The 21,864-nt window shown below is 42.0% G+C and overlaps 1 protein-coding gene across 11 annotated transcripts in view; it reads right to left on the minus strand.

The window, feature by feature from the left end:
• The window catches only part of NCOR1 (nuclear receptor corepressor 1), a 223,338-nt gene that overhangs the window by 127,547 nt on the left and 73,927 nt on the right, over positions 1 to 21,864 (minus strand). For 8 of the 11 annotated variants that reach the window (XM_088453647.1, XM_088453642.1, XM_088453641.1 and 5 more), the window contains exons 6-11: positions 20,512 to 20,625; positions 12,214 to 12,270; positions 9,769 to 9,821; positions 8,382 to 8,448; positions 7,529 to 7,701; positions 6,090 to 6,213 (exon numbers count right to left, since the gene is read on the minus strand). In XM_088453647.1, coding sequence (XP_088309773.1) covers positions 6,090 to 6,213; positions 7,529 to 7,701; positions 8,382 to 8,448; positions 9,769 to 9,821; positions 12,214 to 12,270; positions 20,512 to 20,625 — 588 coding nt within the window. The remainder of the gene's footprint in view (positions 1 to 6,089; positions 6,214 to 7,528; positions 7,702 to 8,381; positions 8,449 to 9,768; positions 9,822 to 12,213; positions 12,271 to 20,511; positions 20,626 to 21,864) is intronic. The other 3 variants (XM_088453648.1, XM_088453646.1, XM_088453643.1) reach the window with 1 other exon arrangement.

A 21,864-nucleotide genomic window follows, 5' to 3' on the forward strand; every position in this document is an offset into this window, starting at 1 on the left:
CTGTCTGTTTGGCTTGACAAAGGGGGTTGTACCACGAAACTGCCTTCAATATACGTTTTTGTACCTGTTCAAGTCTCTGAGTGCCTATGGTTTATTGGGATATATGATGATTTTTTTTGCCAACAAAACTGGTTTTATATATATATATATATATATATATATATATATATATATACACACACACACGCACACACACATATATATATATATATACACACACAGTTATGAATATAATGGTGCTCATATTTCTAAAGGTTTTTAATAGGCTTAATTAATATAAATGTGTGTATGCCTGTAAGTATACTTTGCTATAGGAAATATAATTTATCCCCAAAAAATATAACTTAATTTATAATGTAACTGCTTCTTATGAAATACTGTGACTCTTGCATAATTCCATACATACATATTACTAGTTTTCCAATGTGCACTATTTCCTTAATGGTAGGTACTCCATATGTCAGTAGGTCAACATACATACTCTATGCCTAGCCAACAAGTTTTGCATAATGGGGTTAAAAACATATAAATGGTCTCAATACTGTAGCCACCATGCTTGCGGCTCCAGCAGTTCCTGACTCGCGTTCACTGTGCATTCTACCCCCATCCAGCACTAACACTGCTACAAGTGTTACTAAAAGTCATCCAGAACGGTTTATAATTATCACAAATGTTTATTCCTTTATAATTTAAACAAGCTGAATGGGAATATGGATAAAAAGTAAGTACATAAATAAGACCACAATACTGTTAATCCCTTAGGGTTTAACTCTGAATAATACAACTCCGCATGCGGATGCATTTGTAATGAGGATATTTTGCTAACAAAATGCCAGTGCAGCAGTCATCGCTAGTATCAGCACTTAATTTTACTCTATGGGGTCAATTCAATTAGGAGTGAGTTTGTAAAAGCAAGTTTGTGTCATGAAACTTGCATACATCGCATGAATGCGCGCACCCAAAAGATGCGATATTCACTTGCCAATTTGCGGGACTCGAGGTGAGGTTGTGTGATTTTTTTTTTTATTAAATGCGACCTGGGAGAGGTACATGAAAAAGGGATGAAACCATCCTGGACCACCAAAAATTGCAAGCGAGATAACAGAACCATATAGGAGGACATTTTTTAACTGCTCAGAAATTGGAATAAAAAAAAAAAACCCTACTTTAGAACATTTTTAAAACAGATAATTAAATATTTTGTTGGGAAAAAAAATAAGCCTAGTGGATGTTTCGCACACCCCTTCCTGTACCGGGTTTATTAGAAATTTGTTGATAGATCCCCAATGGCACAAACCACCGTCAACACAGGCCCCATGTATTGGTACCCCACCCCCCATAAGTCACTATATACCTGTAAAGCTGCAAACACTCCCCCCCTCACACATACACAGTGGCGGTTCTAGGGGCGGGCTAACAGGGCTGTTATCCGGAGAGCTTGCCCCTAGAGTGCGCCACTGAGTCCCCAGAAGAAGATAAAAAAATCCCAGAATAATAAAAAATAAACAAACAACCAGCGGCTCCATTTGCCGGGCGCCCGCTGACATTTGTTACTAGCGAACACCCGGTTCCCTCCCTGCAGCGGCAGCCGAAAGTCGAAGCTCACTCCTGAGCTCCGGCTACTGCAGAGAGCACTATGGGAGGGACGTCATGACGTCTCTCACATAGGTCAGTGGAACCGCGGTCGGACCGGACGCCAGCGGATGAAGGAGCGGGGCTTAAGGTAAGTATTGTGTTTGTATTTTAACTAATTTTTTTTCCAGAAGCACCAGCACTGGGGGCAGGACTATATAGGGGGCATTACTACTGGGGGAATACTATAGGGGGCATTACTACTGGGGTCACGACTATAGTGGGGCACGACTAATGGGTGCACTACTATAGGGGGCATTACAACTGTGGGCACTAGTATAGGGGCATTACTAATGGGGGCATTACAACTGTGGGCACTACTATGGGCACTACTATAGGGGACATTACCAATGGGGGCTTTACCACTGCGGGCACTACGTGGGGGGCACCACTACCGGGGCCATTGTGTAAGGGGCACCACTGCTGTGGGCATTGTATAAGGGGCACTACAACTGTGGGCCTTGTATATAAGGGGCACTAATTTTGGCAGTGTGTAAAAGGGGCATCACTGTGTCATAACATGTATAAGGGACTGCTGTTGGCGTGATTTGAATTGGGGATAATGTATTATAAAGGGAATTACTGCGTGTGGCACAATGTATTATACAGGGCATTACTGCGTGTGGCACAATGTATTATACAGGGCATTACTGCGTGTGGCATAATATATTATACAGGGCATTACTGCGTGTGGCATAATGTGTTATAAAGGGCATTACTGTGTAAGACATACAGTGTAAGGCGCATTACTGCACATGGCAATCATTCGCCACAAGGGGAGAGCTTGGGGAAAGCCCAGCACCTTAGTAAGTGCTGGGCATGCCCCACAATGTGATGAATTAGGGGTGTTCCGCACAGATACGCCCCCTTTCCGTAAGCGCGCAGAGGAATGTCATCTAATAAAAAGTTACTTCTTTTTTGGGGGGGGGGATGGGGGGAGGGGAGTGTGCGCAACTGGGAACTTTCGCCCTGAGCTCCAATGTCTAGAACCGGCCCTGCACATAGACATCCCTGCACATGTGCAGAAAAAAAATCTCCCCCGAAACTGCTGGGGGACGCAGCAGGGTGTATGGGATGCGACCATGTCAGGGAAAGCCCAGTTGACTGCAGTCGCATCCCATGCGACCATGCCAGGTAAGTGGTACTGGCTGATTATTGCACTTTTTATTAATTGTTGAAAAATGATAGCAAGCTTTTTTTGGAAAGTTAGAGTCTTCCCAGCATTTTGGGTAGAGAAAAATGTCGGTAGAGTAATTTTACAGTGTTTTTATACAAGTTTGTAAAAAGTTGGAATAAACACTTTTACCCCTCATCTGCTACTTCAAAAACCCATCTCCTGTCAAAACAAAACCTCCACATACCTGTCCCACATCATTTACACCTCCACATACCTGTCCCACATCATTTACACCTCCTCATACCTGTCCCACATCATTTACACCTCCACATACCTGTCCCACATCATTTACACCTCCACATACCTGTCCCACATCATTTACACCTCCACATACCTGTCCCACATCATTTACACCTCCACATACCTGTCCCACATCATTTACACCTCCACATACCTGTCCCCCATCATTTACACCTTCACATACCTGTCCCAAATTAAAGTATTCCCAGCATTTCGGGGTACAGAAAAATGTGTAATAATTTTTCAGTGTTTTTATGTAAGTTTGTAAAGGTGATCTCTCATCTGCAACTTAAAAAAAACCTCTTCTATAATTATATCACATCCACATGCCTGTCCCACATCATTTACCCCATTATTGAGCTTTTTAGAGAAATTCACCTTAAAACTGACATGTCTTTATTGGCCAAATTATGCTATTTAAACCCCTCCAAGTGCATTATTATTAATTGGGAGTTGTGTACCAGAGGTTCTGTACGGTGTCCTGATATTTTACCTTTCACCTGCTCAGGGACGTGCACACGAAAAAACACAAATTTAGGGGCATATTCAATTAGCCGCGAAAAGTCCCATCCTTTTCGCCTGTATCGCGTGTTTTTGGACAATATACTTTGTGTGTGCGGTCGCTTTTCGCCCTATTCAATTCCAAAGGACACGAAAACTTATCCCAGCGAAACTCAAACAGGCGAAATGTGCTGTCAGATTTGGGGAAATCAGCCTGACACCCCCCAAAAGATGCACTGACATTGGATACCCCCGAATAGCCCTGCTGAAGGTATTTGGTTTGCTTAAATGCTCCCAATAGCTGCTATTTAGCGTCTTTGCACAAGTGGTGAAGAATAGCATTTAGCAGGGGGTTTTTTTGGGCAAAAATAAGTAGTCCCAGCACATTCGGGGTACATGAAAATGGATGCAAGCATGGTTAAAAATCGCTCAAGTGTGGTTTTAAAAAACGCACATTCAGCAAGCACCTACAATAAAAAAAAACACCTGGGCCATACTTGGGGGACCCCCTGGAGTCTATTTAGCTAGTTTTTAAGTTTGTCCCCCAACTTTGGACTTTCACCCCAAAACAAAAAGTACTTTTTTGGGGTGATCTAAAGTATTTTTTAATGCAGTTTACCTTTGGGGGACTGTCCCAAGGCTACAGGGGTGTTCCCGCAACTTTGCACCACAAACCCCCAATTCTGCACTTTTTTCCGCCTGCATTCAGAGGCAAATCTTTTCTGCTAGTTACAAGGCGCAGACTTTTCGCACCGGCGAAAAGTCTTTGGAATTGAGTACAGGGAAAGTTCTCGCCTGGCGAAATGATGTCATCGGCGGAAACTTGAATACGGACCATAATCTGAAAAATGTGAGTTTGAAATTGAATTGCAAATGGGAGAATCTGTTCTCTTCCATGCATCTGAGAGAAATGACGGGAGGCGCGTACAACGAAGAACCGCCCGTAGATATACCCACGTTCGTGAATTCACAATGACACAAACATTTTGCCAAATTTGCCAGATGTAGTCGTGTATGTAGGGGAAGATCTGGAGGAGGTCTCACTGAACCTCGGGTAAAAAAAAAAAAAATATATAAAAATCAAATAAATGAATAAAATAAGTGAAAAGAAAAAAAAGAATAACAGTAGTAAAAAAAAAAAAAAAAATCTTTTTTTTTTTCTAATTGCAACAAACAAACGATAGGAAGAATAATGGAAAATATATATTTGTTCTTTCTTTTTACGCTTGTTTTTACGCTTGCTGTGTCAGGAGAATAAAAGAATAATACAAAGCCCTTTATTTAAAGTCACCAAAAACAATATAAAACTCACAAGTAGACTACGAAAAATGCATTGAATGAGAAACTGGCATAACCATCACATAATAAACTTTGTTCGCTCCCTATGGTACAATACCCCTGTTTAAAGCATTAAAAGCACTTCTAGAATGAGCATCAATTACAGTACAAAGGCGATAATAACATTGAGACAAATTCTGCCAAACTTTACAGTTTGTACCTATAGTTGGACAATATTTCCTAAGTCCAGAATGTATTTTCAATGGGGTACCTCATTTACCATAACCACTGGACATGGAAAGTAATTGGCTCTATGTACAATATATTATGCAAGTAACAAAAAGCTAGGCAGCAATGCTTTGCAGAAATACAACGTGCAGATTGGTTGAATTATACACAGGGACACTGATGTCACAGCAAACTTGTCAGTTTTTTGATCTATATCAGACTCCATCATAACTGATGTTGGGGGAGCCTCAGCCGTATATAACAGCACTGAAGTGCAATGCTGGGTTAACACTAAATATGATTTATATCTAAAGATGTCAATTTTGGGTTTAAAAGGTTTCTGAACCACATTAGTTATGCCTCAAATGTTAATTTTTTTCTTTTAAGTTTTTTGTTGCAGCTGCTTTTTAGTAGCTGTAATAGCCTGCAGTCAGTAGCAGGTAAGTAGTAAATCCTGGTGCTTAGTGACATGTGAGTAACTACCCTACAGGGGGAAGTAAAAAAAAAAGTTTTAGCTGATGTGGGAGCAGAAATACATTAAAATGTAGACATGTCTATTAAATGCTCATCCAGAGCAAAGTGTTTGTGGTCCACTGTTTCCTGCCATTTACATATTACAATGCCCTAGTATGTGCTGGTATCAGGATGCTGATCCTGATATATGCATTCTGTGCTAGTGGTTAGTGCAATCTGACCACTATAAAACCACTACATACACAGCAAGCAATATATTTGAAACAACCAAATATCTGAATGAAATTGAACATGAAGCAGAAGCAAAAAGATCCTCCATTGCATGGAGTCTAAACGCTAACATTTACAGCACATATGTATTTTTCCTACCAGAAAATAGAAAGAAAAAAAGGAAAATCGAACTGAAAAATTAAATAGAAAAACTGAACTAAATTATAATCTTTCCTGACTTAATACTTGGGTGACAGAGGAAGGCCAGTGGCATGCTTTGAAGAGGCTATCCTGCGCAGCATGAATCATATCAATAAAGCATATAAAACAGACACTAAAATGCCCTCACCTCCTGCTCAGACAGACCATCAATGATTTCTGAGATCTCATGCTCGCTTCTGGCAATGGTGGCAGATAGTCCTGCTCCCCTCTGACCAACTCTGAAACACACCATTCGGACATTTTTGTCAACTCTGCATTGGGGAAACTCATATTAGGACCAATACTATCAGACACATTTGAATGCAATAATATAAGTTCAAATCTGCATCTATTATCAAACATATGTTGTTACAATACATCCAATGGGGCCAAGCAGTAACTCCTTGAACTTGTAAATGTTTCAGGAGCAGGTAGGGACGAATTGGGAGCAAGAGCCTACTGTGGCATAAAGGAACTTATTTGCACATCTTGTGAACTTGTCTGCATAATTTGAGGAGGGTCTGTGTGGCCTGTTAGGAGCATGTGGGGAGCATTTGGTGGGCACATAAGGGACATATGGGGAGGGTCTAGGGGGCAAGTAATGGACATGTGGGGAATGTCTGGGGGGGAATGTAAAGATCATGTGGCGAGAGTGTAAGGGACATGTGGACAGGTTCTATGGGGGGGCAGGTAAGGGACATGTTGGCAGGGTCTAAGGGGGGCAAGTAAGGAACATGCGGAGAGCGTCCGGGAGCATGTAAAAAATGTGGAGAGAGTCTGGGAGGCGTGTAAAGGACATGTGGGGAGGCTCAGGGAGACATGCAAGGGACGGGATGTAGTCGGCATCCTGATGGTCAGGATGCCAGCAGTCAGAATCTCGGCACCGGAATTCCATAGCAGTCTGGGTCCTGCCTCCAGAATCCCAAAGGTGAATATTAGGGTTAGGTTTAGGCACTAGGGGGACGGTTAGGCTGCGAGAGGGGAAGCTTAAGGTTAGGCTGCAGGGGAGAGGGGCTGGTTAGGGATAGGCTGTGGGTTAGGGGTAAGGGTTACATGCATGTGGGGAGGGTCAGGGGCATGTATGTAACATGTGGGGAGGGTTTAGGGGACATGCAAACGACATGTGGGGAGGGTCTGGGCTGGGCATAAGGAGAGGATCTGGGGGGGCATGTAAGGGACATGTGAGGAGGATCTAGGGGGCATGTAAGGGACATGTGGGGAGGGTCTGGTTGGGCATGGCTCTTTGTGGCATCTTTACATATTTCTTGACCCCCTACTACTACTACTACTACTACTACTACTACTACAGTGCATCAATGTACCAAAGAGATACTTATTTCTAACAGTTAAATCATTGTCTGCACAATAAGATATAAAGGCAGGATAAATTACAGATATAAGGAACTGTACATACAGAATTATAACAGTGAATAGATATTGGCAGCAAGGGTTAGAAGCCCCAAAATCAATCATAAAGCTAGCGAATACATTTAATGTTTTAAAGGGGAAAGTACAATAATTAAGGCATGTAAACGAAGGTAGAGGTGCTGAGTTTATGCAGGGAGCGGGGCCATGGAGTGACCCTACCTCTGAAATCTCTCCTGCTGTTCACGCTGTTTGCGAATCTCAGGGAACTGCTTCTCGTAGTATTCTCGTGTTTTGCTCTCTTTCGCTTTTCTCCGTGGGTTATTTTCTATTCTGTCCACTTTTTTCTCCCAGGCTTCCATTAGCTGATCATAACGCTGACAAATGTTTTGTTCCTGTGAAACAGAGGAGTGATCAGCTAATGTATTCTGACAAGCTTGAGGTCCAAGTGCTGCCTTAATTCATGCAAAATCCATGAGCAAAACATGGTCATCTCCAAGCAAGGCAGTGGGCCAAACTTAATAGGCCCCAAGTTAGCAACACAAATTTATTTCAGCACGTTTACAGCGGGATTTAAAGCGGAAATATATTTAAAGGCGAAATCAACCAGGTTTGCCTTTTTTTTTTTCTTTTTTAATCGCTGCATTAAACCCTGCGGCAATATTGGAAAAAAGAAAATAATAAACATCTATTAAATTTGGCTCAGAGTTTGTATAATGAAAGCACAATATTTAGATAACTAGTTAACATGTATAGCACTTAAGATATCTTTATTGACTAAATATAGGAATTCTGCAATGGTTTGCTGTTGACAAGTAACGTTTTCATCAATGAATCCTGCAGTTCCTAAGGACTGGGCCACAAGACCCACTTCATCCGTAGTCATGCAAAACAGAACTTTTCAGACTTCTTACAACATATGAACAATTTTAGGAATTCAGAAATAAAACACCCCTCATTCTACAGTTTGAGATAAAACACATTTTACATTCAAGTGTAAAAAGGTATGATGTTTGCTCTATAGGTTCTCAAGGTGGTTTTTATTACTGACATAACTGTAATTGAGAATACCTACCCTTTGCTTTCGAGCATGGTTTCTTCTCTTGAAAAACAAAATTAGTTTTTTCCTCATCACCTGATTTCTGTAGAGAAATAAAATTGTGTGAAATATATGCATTCCGCTTTAAAAAAAATATATATATTTTTTTAAAATACAGTATATATGCACACACATATACACTTTTTGTATATTATTGCACTTTTTCATAAGAATCCGCGTGCAGTAAGCATTGACAAAGCATTGGAGTTTGGCTGATACATTTCTGACTTTTTTCTTTTACTAAGTAATGTCCTAGAGAAGGGGTAGGCAACGTGTGGCACTCCAGCTATTGTGGAACTACACATCCCAGCATGCTCTGCCACAGGTTTGCAGTAAAGGCATGCTAAATTTGGCATGCTAGTGTGTGCAGTTCCACACGATTCCTACCCCTATATTACAGCAGTCCTGTGGCTTTCAGCTGTTAAAAGATACAAATCGCAGAATGCTCTGCAGCTGAATTCTGGCATTGCATGCAACAAATTGTAGTTTCACAACACCTGCAAAGCCCCAGGTTGTCCAGGCCTATACTAGAGTCTCCGTTGTGGCTGTGAAAGAAGCTGCCACAGGAAGTGTGCTGGCAAAGCATGCTGGTAATTGTAGTTTTATGACAGCTGCAGTGTCACGGGGTCCCAAAATCTGTCCTAAGGAATAAAACTAAACTGAATTTGCTTTATGTGGCTAAGCATCTGTTTACTATAAACACTGCATGGGTTAACAGGATATGTAGATTAGATATAGCTTAAAATAAAGTGCCTTGCCATTTTAAAGGTGGTAAATATTTATTGCTTTTGCAAATGATGCTTAACCAAAGACAAATGACAGTATGCTTTAGTTTAGCATACCTTCCCTAAATGCAGCAAAATAAATAAAAATGATGAAAGAAAAAAAATTAACTGTGGAAAAATAGTTTCGACATAATGTACAACAGTGCTTTAAGTAATGCGCCAAACAGATGTAAGATCTGATGTGTTGGGTACAAAGCTACTAAAAGTGAGATGACTGAGGAAACTGAGCTGGCGTCACTGAGAGCAAGCACTGACAGTGTGCATAAGGGGATAACCAACAAATCACAGCGAGAGGTTGTATTAAATATCTGCATTGCAGTAACTGGGCTGAGGCAGACGAATAAACGTAACCTTATGTGCGTCTTACAGAACAGGTAAAGAATTGCTTTGGGTTTTTTTTGTTTTTTTTTTAACACATCTCTTTCCCCTAAAACAACGGTTACTGATTATACATCTATATAAACAGGCGCTCATACATAAAATTCGGGGCTTGTTACAATGCAGCATTATGTACTTTCCAGCAAGATCCTGGGGAAATCCTCACAAAACTACGTGGATAATGACTGTGGTATACTCACGTCTTGATGTTTTCATGATAAACCTTTGTGTCTGAGGGCTGGTTATAAAGTGGCTACAAAACAACAAAACATTACGATTAGAAAAACAAAGCTGTACTTCATCAGTGCTTTGTAAAATAGACAATCCAAGATATTGCGCAAGGAAAATACACAATGTTTGACATCCAAACATAATACTATTATTTTCATGAAAGAATATCTTAATGTACCAATTTGTTTTCATGTTTATAGCAATGAAGAAGCACACAATATAATATCAAACTACTTAAAGATAAAAAAATGGCCAATTTTAGCCGCCGGTTCATATCCCGACGTCCGCAGGCCGAAGGGAGAAGATCCCAACAGGGCAGGTAAGTACCCCATCCCTACTCCTCTACCCCACTAACCCTCCATTAATGGTGCCTAACCCTATCCTCCCCCTGGGTGTGAATAACACTAACCCGCCCTTACCGCACCCTATACCTAACCCTCCCACAGGGGGGTGTCTAACCCTAACCTGCACCCGGGGGTGCCTAACCCTAACCCTCCCCACTAGGGGTGCCTAACCTTAAGCTCCTCCTCCCAAACCTAACCAGGCTATACTCCCTAAACCTAAGCCGCTGGTGATGTTGGAAACAAGGCTGTTAAATTAGAAATGTAGTGCTAACACCACATACAGCTGTTAATGTTACATTTGCAGAGAAAATAATATATATGTACCATAGCTGTGTAAATATCTGAGAAACACAAAACACTGGGAAAAAAATATTGGCTAGATGTACCCACTGAGTACTAGACAAGGATCCAGCCGTCTTAAGGGATTTGAAATACTTCATCAGAGTAGATATAGGAAACCTGGTATACATGTAAAGCCGGATACACACTAGAAGATATGTCGTCCGATCCATATCGGGCACATCGGCCAGTGTGTACCTATGTCGCTGACAATGCGCGCTCCTGCGGACGTCAGCATCATCGCCCGTTGGACCTGCATGCAGGTCCAATGGGCGATATAGTCAGCAGGTGCCATGCTGCCAAATGCAGAATGGCCCCTGCCGTCGTTGCCGGCATCAGCACATGTGTATGCATTTGCCAATGATGGCACCCCCGCTTGGTCCTGCCGTGAATGCCATCGTGCTGAGAACACATCGTTTAGTGTGTACCCACAGCATAACTGTGCAGACATACCAAATCAATTAGATTTTTATAACAACATTTAAGAATGAAAGCAATCAACTCATTGGTTGCTGTGGTAAAACTAACTTTGCTCTAAGGCAGTGGTTTCCAAACTTGTTTGAATCACGTCACCCTAGGAGTGTCAGCATTGTTTTCACGGCACCCCTAAGCTAAAAGTTTGTTATTGCGAAATTCAGAAAAAAAATGCTGTAAAGTAGTAAAGTGAAGTAAATTGTGCTTATGTGTCATTCTTAGGGTCAGTTCTGTGGTGGTGGACAGGTTTGCGCTTCTGTTTGTCCACATATTTACATTACATTGACCATATTTAAATTTCATTTGGTGCTGGACCACCAACCTGAGGCACCCCTGCAAGTGTCCTGAGGCACCCCAGGGTGCCATGGCGCACAGTTTGAGAACCAGCTCTAAGGGCCTGATTCAAAGATCTACGCAAATCCGATGGTTTCGATTGTTGGGGGTCTGCGTATGCCTATGTAATCGCTCTCAGTCATCCCTTAGCCGCAGCATGACTGACATGCTTCGAAGTTTAAGGGGCAGACACAAGGACTGTTCTCCAAAAAGAGGGCGTATCATTTTGTCCTGAAGAAATACATTATATTTATACAATACTTAGAGATCATCATACTCCCTCTCTCGTCATACTCTCTTTAACAAGGATCTGGCTAATCTGAATCAGATGCCGCCTTAGTCCGGACAGGCTGACCGCAATGAGGAAGATGGCAGCCCCAACCTTACCTCCCGCACCGCAAATCTCCACCCATAACTTCCTACCCAGTGCGTTGCTAAATAAAAAAGGGGCAGCTGCTCTGATGTGGCGGGAAGAGGGGTTAAGCCTGCTGTGCCATCCCCAAAAAGGGGGCCCCTATGCACATGCCTCAGTGGGAAATCTGCCACTTCCAGTCGATCACATTAAATAATCAGCGGCAGATGGTTCAAGGCCTTGATGAATTATGTTAATATTTTTGCGGTGATCTGTGAAGCAGTTATTAAAAAGTCCAACCATGCATTTTTCAAGTAGAGACTGAGGGGGAGGAGAGAAAGAGACTGAAGGGCAACGACGGACACAGAGGCACAGGAGAACCGTAACACAGGAGTGAATAGAGAAGAAAAAAACCCAGGCAATGCCAAAGACAATTGCTAGTATGAAATGGATGTTTCTTGATTTCTTAACCATGCCATTAAAAATACAAGACCCAAAAACAATACACCGGAAATGCAGTACAAATGTGAGCCCATCAAAGGTACCAAAAAGAAAAGTAATAAACTACTCACCAGCTCAACTTTTGGACCGAGACCTTCAAATATCTTATGCGCTTCCTCTGCTTTTTTCTGAAAGACAGTTATTGTCATTTTTCAAAAAAAATTAAAAAAATCTTACATCAAGTTCTTCCACTAGACCATCTTACATGCTACAGCCATTCAGGTCATGTAAAGGTTGCATTCATAGTCTCTTGTACAGAACCAAACCATGCAGTGAAAGGTTTAACTTGGAAAAATAAATTGAATTTAACTACGTATATATCTTTTAGGAATCAGACACTAGAATTTCACCAAACACATCTACCATTTCCCTACACTAGTTACAGAAACATGTCACTACTGAAAAGAACCAGAAGCCATTGCACTCAGAATACAATTGTTCGCATATGTAACCTTTTATTGTTACACAGCACTCACTTTCAAAAAGTACTAGAGTGAAATGTTCCCTAGAGTCTGTACTGGTGTTGCAAACTCAAGAAGAGAAAGTACAAGTGCACAACTCCAACATTGCTAATTATATATAATACATTATGCAATAGAATTTTGCAATACATAGAGGTTTTAGCATAATCATGGCCATGGTTATGGGCCTACCCACCGGGCCCAGGTAGGTAGGTCCCTAACCTACTGGGGTTGAAATCCAGAGCACAGGACACCCCCAAACAAGCCCAGCTGAGCCGCCCCAGGGGATCACTCTAATGAGAGAAAGTGAAGTGTAACAAAGTGTAAGATAGATAAGAGCAGCTACTGCTGCATATATAAGGAGGTGAAAAATAAAGGTTTAAAAATAATACATATATTAAAACAAACAAGGTGCTAAAAGTGCAAAAAGGAAAATGTGTTTATAATGCGATGCCCTGAAGCAGCCCACCCAGAGCAACCCAGGGGACCCATGCCCCAAAAATCAACCCATAGCTGTATAAAAATATTTAAGACTCATCTAGGATTGTGCCTTGTACTAAGGTGCAGCCAAAATGCCAGAATCCCTGCTTAAAACCAACGGGGGAGGGATGCTAATCTAGGCTGAAGGAGTCTCAGATGCTGTAGGCCGCCTTTATGTCATAGATGGCACACTGAACAGCAGAAAGTACATTGACACCATCCTACAACCAAAACTTCTACCTTCTATCAGGCATCTTTTTCCAGATAATGCCCCATTTTTTTTCCAGCAGGATTCAGCTCCCTACCACACTGCACGGACATACAAAAAGGGGTTCACGGAGAATGACCTACAGGTGCTGGGATGGCCTGGAAACAGCCCAGACCTGGACCCCATAGAACATTTGTAGTTCTGTTTGAAAAAACTGGTGCATCTGAGGTGTCCATCCAATAAAAGACAATTAATTTAGGCTATAATTGTCTCATGGCACAACATAAAAAAGAAGGAAGAGCTCCAAACATTGGTTGGCTCAATGACACATCGTTGTGCTGCTGTCTTGAAAAATAAAGGATACCCAACGAAATACTGATAGGACAGTAACATCATAAGTACACAGGGATTTTCACCCTAAGTGTTGATTTCACTGAATAACTTCCCTTGTAATGCAAATATTTGACCTTTGTTAATTGGGCTGAATTCAGCATTAAATTTCCTTTAATTTGATATATGAATCATTGCACTGCGTGAAGTTTAACAGTTTTTATAAGCATTCGTAGTTGAAAAACATTCAAATTTCAAAAAGTGTCCGCAATTTTGGCCACCACTGTATAGTGAGCTGTGGAGTCGGGCAATAACTAATTAAGACTAGCTCCCACCCCCTATATAATCCCCCCCTTCCTCTAGAACCTCAGCCTATGTTTAACAAAGATTGAGAAAGACCCATGGAAGAACTGAGAAAACCAGAAACCCAACAGGTACTGTAACTAGTATGAAACCAAACAAGGGAGGAATCCCTGCATACCCCAGATGGACTCCAAGGAAGAGATTTTATGGTGAGTAAAAATCTTATTTCCTTTTTAATCTATCTGGGGAATGCTATTACCTCTGGGATCTACCAAAGCAAGACAATTTAAGGGGGGGAGGGGTGGGGTGCTTGGAACTGGGTGCTCAAAAAAGTTTTCGTCCAACTCTTGCGTCCCTCGCTCCAAATGTATGGAAGCTGTAAAATTTTGTAAAAGTGTGTACGGGTGACCAGGTAGCTGCTCGGCACCGCTGCTCTACCGAGGCACCGTGCCGCACAGCCCAAGAAGACCCGACAGCACGAATTGAGTGGGCCCGAATTGAAGCTGGAACCGTCACATTTGAAGACAAATATGCCTGCCGGATGGCAGAAGTGACCCATCTAGCGATGGATCCTTTTGAGGCTGACCAGCCTCTTTTTGGTGCATCAATCAACACCAACAAAGAATCAGTACACCTCATAGATGCAGTGCACTCCAAGTAAATGCGCAGCGCACATCCCACATCCAACAGTGCTAAAGAAGAAGCTTCACTAGTCACTGAAGCCTGGAGAAAGGCTGGAAGGACGATATCCTGGTTAACGATGAAAGCAGATACCACCCTATCCTCATGAAATATGAGAAAGAGCTGCTAACTCAGATTTTCTTTTGGCCATTGCCTCGGCCAGAAGAGTAACAATCTTCAAAGTGTGGTATCGCAATTCTACAGATTCCAAAGGCTCGAATTTTGAAGTGCCTCCAAAACTAAATTCAAGTACCAAGAAGGAACCGGTGTGATATAAGGAGGCTGTATGCGAAGAACCCCCTTCAAGAAGGTCTGAACTTCAGGAATGGTGCCCAATTTCCTTAGAAACAGGATAGACAGGGCCGAAATTTGTCCCTTAAGGGAGGACAATCTAAGACCCTTAACCAATCCATCCTGCAGAAAAGACAAGAGATGAGAAACCTTTCAGGTTTCAACTTGAAACCTTAAAGAAATATTATCTTCCATACATAATGATAAATCTGGGAGGTGATTGCTTTGAGAACCTGTATTATGATTTTTACGACAGATTCTGAAAACCCATTGGCCCTCAAGATGTTGGATTCAAGAACCATGCCAAGCGAGGCAAATCGGGATGATAGCATGGACCCCAAAGTAACAGATCTGGACGCTGGGGCAGACTATACGGAATGTCTGCCAACATGTTCTGAAGAATTGGGTACCAATGACAGCGTGGCCAGTCTGGAGCCACCAGAATGACCGGCCGTGCCACTGATCAAACCCGCTGAAGTACTCTTGGTAACATTACCAAAGGAGGAAAGATGTATCCCAGCCAGACCACACCCAAGGAGCTGTCACGGCATCCACCAGGGATGCCTGAGAATCACGGGACAGAGATTCGTGCCCTGGAAGTCATTAGATCTATGTCTGGAGAACCCAATTTGGAAACTATTTCCTCTAACACTTCCTGGTGTAATTCCCATTCCCCTGGATGCACACTGTGGCAACTTAAGAAGTCCACCTCCCAATTGTCCACCCCTGGAATGTAACTTGCCGAAATAGTTGAAACCTAACTTTCTGCCCAATGAAGGATGTGAAAAATCTCCCTCATTGCTCGTGTGCCACCCTGCTTATTTATATAAGCAACTGCTGTGGCATTGTCTGTTTGGATTCGCACTGGTAGGCTTCTTAGATGGGATTGAGCTTGAACCAATGCATACCGAATCGCCCTTAAATCCAGTATATTGATGGAAAGAGAAGCTTCCCGGATGGACCAAATATCCTCTAGGTGCATGTCGATATCCACCGCCCCAGCCTGTTATGCTGGTACCTGTGGTGACAATGATTCAATTTACTACTCATGTCTGGCAATCCCTGTTCAGATATGCATACTGCAGCCACCATAGAAGTGACTGATGGGTCTGCAAAAATAATCTGAACATCTGACTGTTTAACCGAGGGTCTGACTTTACCTATTGTTGAAGCAATTGGTTTTGCAGTGGTCGGGCATGGAATCTGGAAAAGTAACGGCTTCAAAGCCACAATTTCCCCAGTAACTGCATAGCCCTGAGGACTGAGATGTGAGGTATTTGTAAGATTATCCTTTTTCTGAATTGAAGATTCTGAATCTTTGCCTGCGGAAGAAACACCGTGACACTGGGTGTCGCAGAGAAGACCCAAAAATACCATCCTCTGAGATGTAATTCAATTTGATTAGGGAAAATTGATGATCCAGCCAAATCTCGGAAGCATGCCTATGGTAATCTGAAGATGTTGTTGCAATAGGGCTATTGAAGGTGCCCTTAGCAACAAATCATCCAGATAAGCCAACACATTGACCCCTCCCCCACTCCTGAGTAGAAAGATCATGTGTGCGCCATAACTTTTGTAAAGACTCTAGGAGCGGTGGAAAAACCAAATGGTTGGGCCTGGAACTGAAAATGCCAGTGCCCCACTGCAAACCGCAGAAGATGTTGATGACCCCTCCACATAGGAATAAGGAGGTAGGCATCCTTGATATCTAAGGGGGCCAGAAATTCTCCCTCCTTTATGGAACAAATGACTGACCTTACGGACTCCATCTTGAATTTTCCCAAGTGGAGATAATGATTTAACCCACCTGAGGTTGAGAATGGCACGAAACGACCAGTCTGGTTCGTCTACCAAGAAAAGACTGGAGTAAAAGCCCAGGCCTTGCTGTAGTACTAGAACTGGAATAATTACTCAGGTATTGGAAAGCGCAGAAATTGCCTGTATGAGAGCCGTATTTCTGCAACCATCCACAGGAAGTGGAGTGGAAAAGAAACTTTTTGGAACAGGATCCTCCAAATCTAAAATGTAACCCCTGGTTACCAGTCCACTTATCCAAAAATCAGGGTTAAAGTAATAATTTATTGTCGTTTTTTCAACTAGTGGCAAACCCTAGTTTATTTACCATTACAAAGCTACAAATGTCTAGTCAAAATGTTACTTTAAAACAGGGGTGGGGAAGCTTTTTTCTGCCGAGGACCATTTTCATATATATATAACATTATTTGTGGGCCCTATGCAGGCCACACCCCCTCCATGTGAGATCACAGAGTGGTGGGACCACAATCGCCAGTGATTACAGCAATGCCCAGAGATTCCCGAGGATGCTCCATCTGAAGCATCCTATGGACGTTCCAGGTGGCACTGCTGTATAGATTCTGGCTGCAGGGTGCCATTCTAGGCACCCTGCTAGCCAGATGAGGCTAGCAGAAATAAGCTCAGAGGGCCAGACCAAATGATTCCGCGGGCCTTATATGGCCCCCGGGCCTGAGGTTCCCCATCCCTGCTTTAAAACACGAATTTAAAAAAACCAGAAACACCGATTGACAAATAAACCTATTAATAAAATCAAGAAAATTAATTTTAATGTGACTTTATGGAGGGCATTTGCTAACCAAAGTATATGAAAATTATAATTATATTGTGCATTGCTGGACTAAAAATATGTCTGATCTTGGCTATTTTCTCATAAATCTACCCTTACTAACAATTGCCATGTCTATAAAAAAAAAAAAAAAAATAGGAGGTAGATATCCATAGTCTTCCTTTATTCCGGAAAGAGAAAGCGATCTGAGAGATTGGTTTACAGGCTCCTAGATAACAGAAATGCTCTGTTCAGACACAATGACATGGCCAGGGATGTCACTGCAAGTCAGAGGAGCCAGCAATGGTTTGCAATTTGAAACCCATTCATGGTACATGAACACTGGCGTTTCCTGGGGTATTCCAGTGAAATAAGATGCAGACACCTAAAACATATTTCAAGAGTGGGAACATTGGCAATTGGTACTTAACCTTGCAACTAATGAGAATTGAAATCCCCCCTTCGAAGACACATGGGACAGCAAGAACAGACAGTCAGTTATGAACACCTCCTGTTTTGCAGTTTTAGTCATGAGCACCAGAGTATGCAGAGATTTCGTCAATGATTACAGACTGGGGCACATGGTACCCGTAGACTGTGAGCAGAGGGACTCTGGCAAGCTTCTGTAGTGTTTCAAATTGAACAGTATATTTAACTACTATTCAATATTGTAGAAAAAAAAAACATTATGAACAACAGGATTAAGGGAAATGTAAACCTACTAAAGCGGATGTCAGACTAGAAATTAGTTGGATCATATACAATTGACAAAAGGAAGTGTTCTCTCCGTGAAAAACAATACGGTCACTAAGTGAGCGATAAATAGTCCAAGATGTGCGGCAGAGCATATCCGGAAAGGGTTGTGGAGGCACTCAGCGGCGATGTATCTTCGCTCAGATTCCCCCACACCCCATAGAGTTGCTCAGGTAAATGAGCAGATACTCCTTACTGTAAATAAGTGGTACTGTGCAGTCAGACACCACAATGATGCCCAGCAGCACATCACTGAGAATACAATTCCCCCTATTTTTGTACAATTATTACATTTTTGAATGCGGAACTCAGTCACCAATTGGGGGCATATTCAAATCAAGAGGTCTGCTGTAATACTTTTCACTGGTTTGCATTTGTCATGGAGCTGTGTGTCACTAAACTAGCACCTGATTGCTCAGCCTTGTCCTGACTGGAAAATCTTTACACAAAAGGCATACACCAGCCAATAGGACATCTAACAGAGATTGGGGGTGTGGGAAACTATAGTTTGTATCACATTATCCTTATGCCGGGCGGGTACACACTGGTGCGACCGGCAATCGTGACGATGTCCAGGGAGTATCGCATGATTGCTGGTACACACTGCAGCGATTAATGAAGGACAGAACGAACACTCATACCGTCCTTCATTAACATGAATGGGGCACATCAAACCGGACGACGTAGCATGTGACCGCGGGAGCGTGCATAAACACTGCACAATGTGTCGTTACAATTTGGCCAAATCGCAATGACATCGGTCCAGTACCCAGCTTTAGAGTTTATATAATGTGGTACCAGGAACGTTTCCATAACAACTGGCATGATAACCCTTGCCTTCAAAGTGTAAAACATTACAGCCATATATGTATTTGCGGTGTGTCCTTTGAACAAAACCACGTCTTACAGAACATCTTGATAGCATGCCTGATTAAAATGGTTTCTATTTTTAAAACAGCAAATTTACCACTAAGTACATTTTAATTATATTCAAACTCAGACACGTGTTTCATTGAGAATACATTAATGGCTCATACCTAGCTGTGAAGGTGTTTTGCAGCATGTAACGCCTGGAAACAGCAGTAAGCTAGAAGCATGGTATCTTATGGACTTGTTCCCACCATTGCCGCAGCATGACCCATTTCTAATGCGTTTTTCTCGCAACTAGCACATTAGATTGTATTGGAAAAAGGACATAAAAACGTGTACAAATGCAACGTAAAGTGTGACTACAGTGCATTTTTACCACTTTTTCCAGTGCATAGGTACTAAATAGAAGCAATTTCTAAGGTAAACTGCTAGTATTATTTTTAAACCGTTTCTCAATCCAAATGTGTTATTATAAAGTAAGCAAAACTACAAGTATTGCAAAATAATGTTTTTCCATGTTCTGTTACCAGGCTTTATTGTCAATAGGTTTTTGTTATATATACAAATAAAAAACATGCCTACAATTTCAGCCAAAAAAGTCTGGAAACCACACATTTAAATGCAGTCCAAAGAGCAAAAATCCAACTTCATTGGACATGCATTACTTTGCCTAGTTGTGTAATTTCTGTGAGCAAGCCAAGGGACAACACCAAAAACACACACACACACACACATTACAGTACTACAATATAACACTGTTGGTGCAAATATATTTATAAACCTTAAATCTGTGTAAATGAGTTCTGAAGTCATCATTTCAGTGTTCTTTAGGAAATGTTGTTTATTAGGAGAAATAAACTATCACCAACAGCAACTGATGTCAGATATTAGAATCTACTATCCATGACTTGTATAACAGCACACAAAGCCTGTGGCCTGGTGTCATTAGACAGCCACAGAACTCCTCTAACTTGCAAAACCCTTATAATTTACAATATGTAAATTATACATTATATATAGTTATTATAATATATATATATTATATTGACCTTAAACACTTACAACCTACATATGTAAATAAATGAGGAGGCAAACAATACTTAGGGAATTGGATAATTCCTAGTATAGTGTGGGCATAATCATCTTGCCAGTCTAAATCTAATGTAGTAATTATAATCCTAGTATAAGCAAACATGTTTACACACATTTTGAGTGAATTTAAATATTATAAGAGAAAAATTCATAATTGAATGAAGTTAATGCAAGGCCGTGAGACACAAAACTGGATTGCAAAAAGAAAAAGTGATATTTACAAATGATATTTACAGTGAGTCAGTAAAAAGGTAAATTACTGTACCCTATTGAGCCCTAATTACTATAGCATTATGGTGCCTTAGGAGAGTTCGCTTACCCTATTTTCATCATAAATAATTTGGACTATGCTGCGGTGCTTCTGTTCCACAGGTGGAGGGGAGACTGGCTTCTCGGGCTCCGGAGGCTTAGCTGCTTCTTCTTCAAGCTGTTGCTAAGTTACACAAGAGAGAAAAAATCTCCATCACACAATGTAAAACTCCAATCAGCATCCAGGGAGAGTGGGATCGTGAGGGAACACTTTGCATTCATAGATTTTGGTCTGAAAAATGCATGGGATGGGTGGGGGGGATATTAATTGTATTTGTACAATGCTATACTAGAGCTCTGCCAGACATGATAGAAATGTGTGTGTATTTTACACTACTGTCCAATTACTACAATGTGACCTGTTCAGCAAAAGAAGACATTTATGTGCAGTCATTGGGGGGAATCCAATTGCGGGCAGGCTTTTTAAAAAAGCTGAAAATGCGTCTTTTTATTACAACTCCAGAGCAAGTCTGATTTTTCCTAAAATTGTTATTTTAGGAAAAATCAGCGGAACTTGCTCTGGCACCCCTCCTGAGGACTAATTAAGCAATTGGAAGTTCCCAAGTAGCTTAATTAGTCCTTAATATCTCACTCTCCGAATCGGTGTCTTCTTCCTCCAGCATCCGTAGCTGGGTTTTCTGCAGCAGGATGAGTATGAGTGACTGTTTGTAAGTGTGTGTGCGCGTGCATGTGAGTGACCCCAGTGTGTGAGACCATCTTGTAGCCGACACTGGGAGAACTACATCTCCCAGCACCCCCGGAGCCTCCCAGCAGCCCCCTCCCCAGTGACAAGATGGTGGGGAGGCCACCGGAAGCCACGGAGACACCCCAGACATGTAATTAGAATTTTTTTTAATATATGCTCCGCAGGGTTTTCAGCTCAGAAAACCCCACATTGGGAGCAGGCATACCCGCGGTAATCCACAACTGGGGATGAGGGGAGCAAAAGGAGAGTAATGGTGTGTAGGTGGGACCTGGAGGACCAGACACCAATAGCAAAGCTTTTCAATCCCAGGATGCTCCGGTCCTTCACCCTATACTCTGCCCACAGCCTGAGGGCAATGCAGTTTTATGAACAAGCCCAAGGCAGGAGCAGAAGAGGAGAAAAGGCACCACACACCGGACTGCCCACGAAGGACCCACAGAACGAGTAGAATGAGCAGATACTGTAGCCGGCACAGGAAGGCCAGACTGCATTTATGCCTGTGAGACAGTCATGCAAATCCATCTGACCAGAGTGTTTATTTGCTGAACATCCATATAGGACGAAGGAGGAGTCAGATTTTCTGATGGAAGTAATATGGTCCATGTAGATCTTAGGTGCACAGACCACATCCAAAAAGGCCTCACCTGCCGAGAGGAC

This window comes from Taudactylus pleione, unplaced genomic scaffold, assembly GCF_031769625.1.
Source record: "Taudactylus pleione unplaced genomic scaffold, aTauple2 ptg000585l, whole genome shotgun sequence".
Lineage (NCBI taxonomy): Eukaryota > Metazoa > Chordata > Amphibia > Anura > Myobatrachidae > Taudactylus > Taudactylus pleione.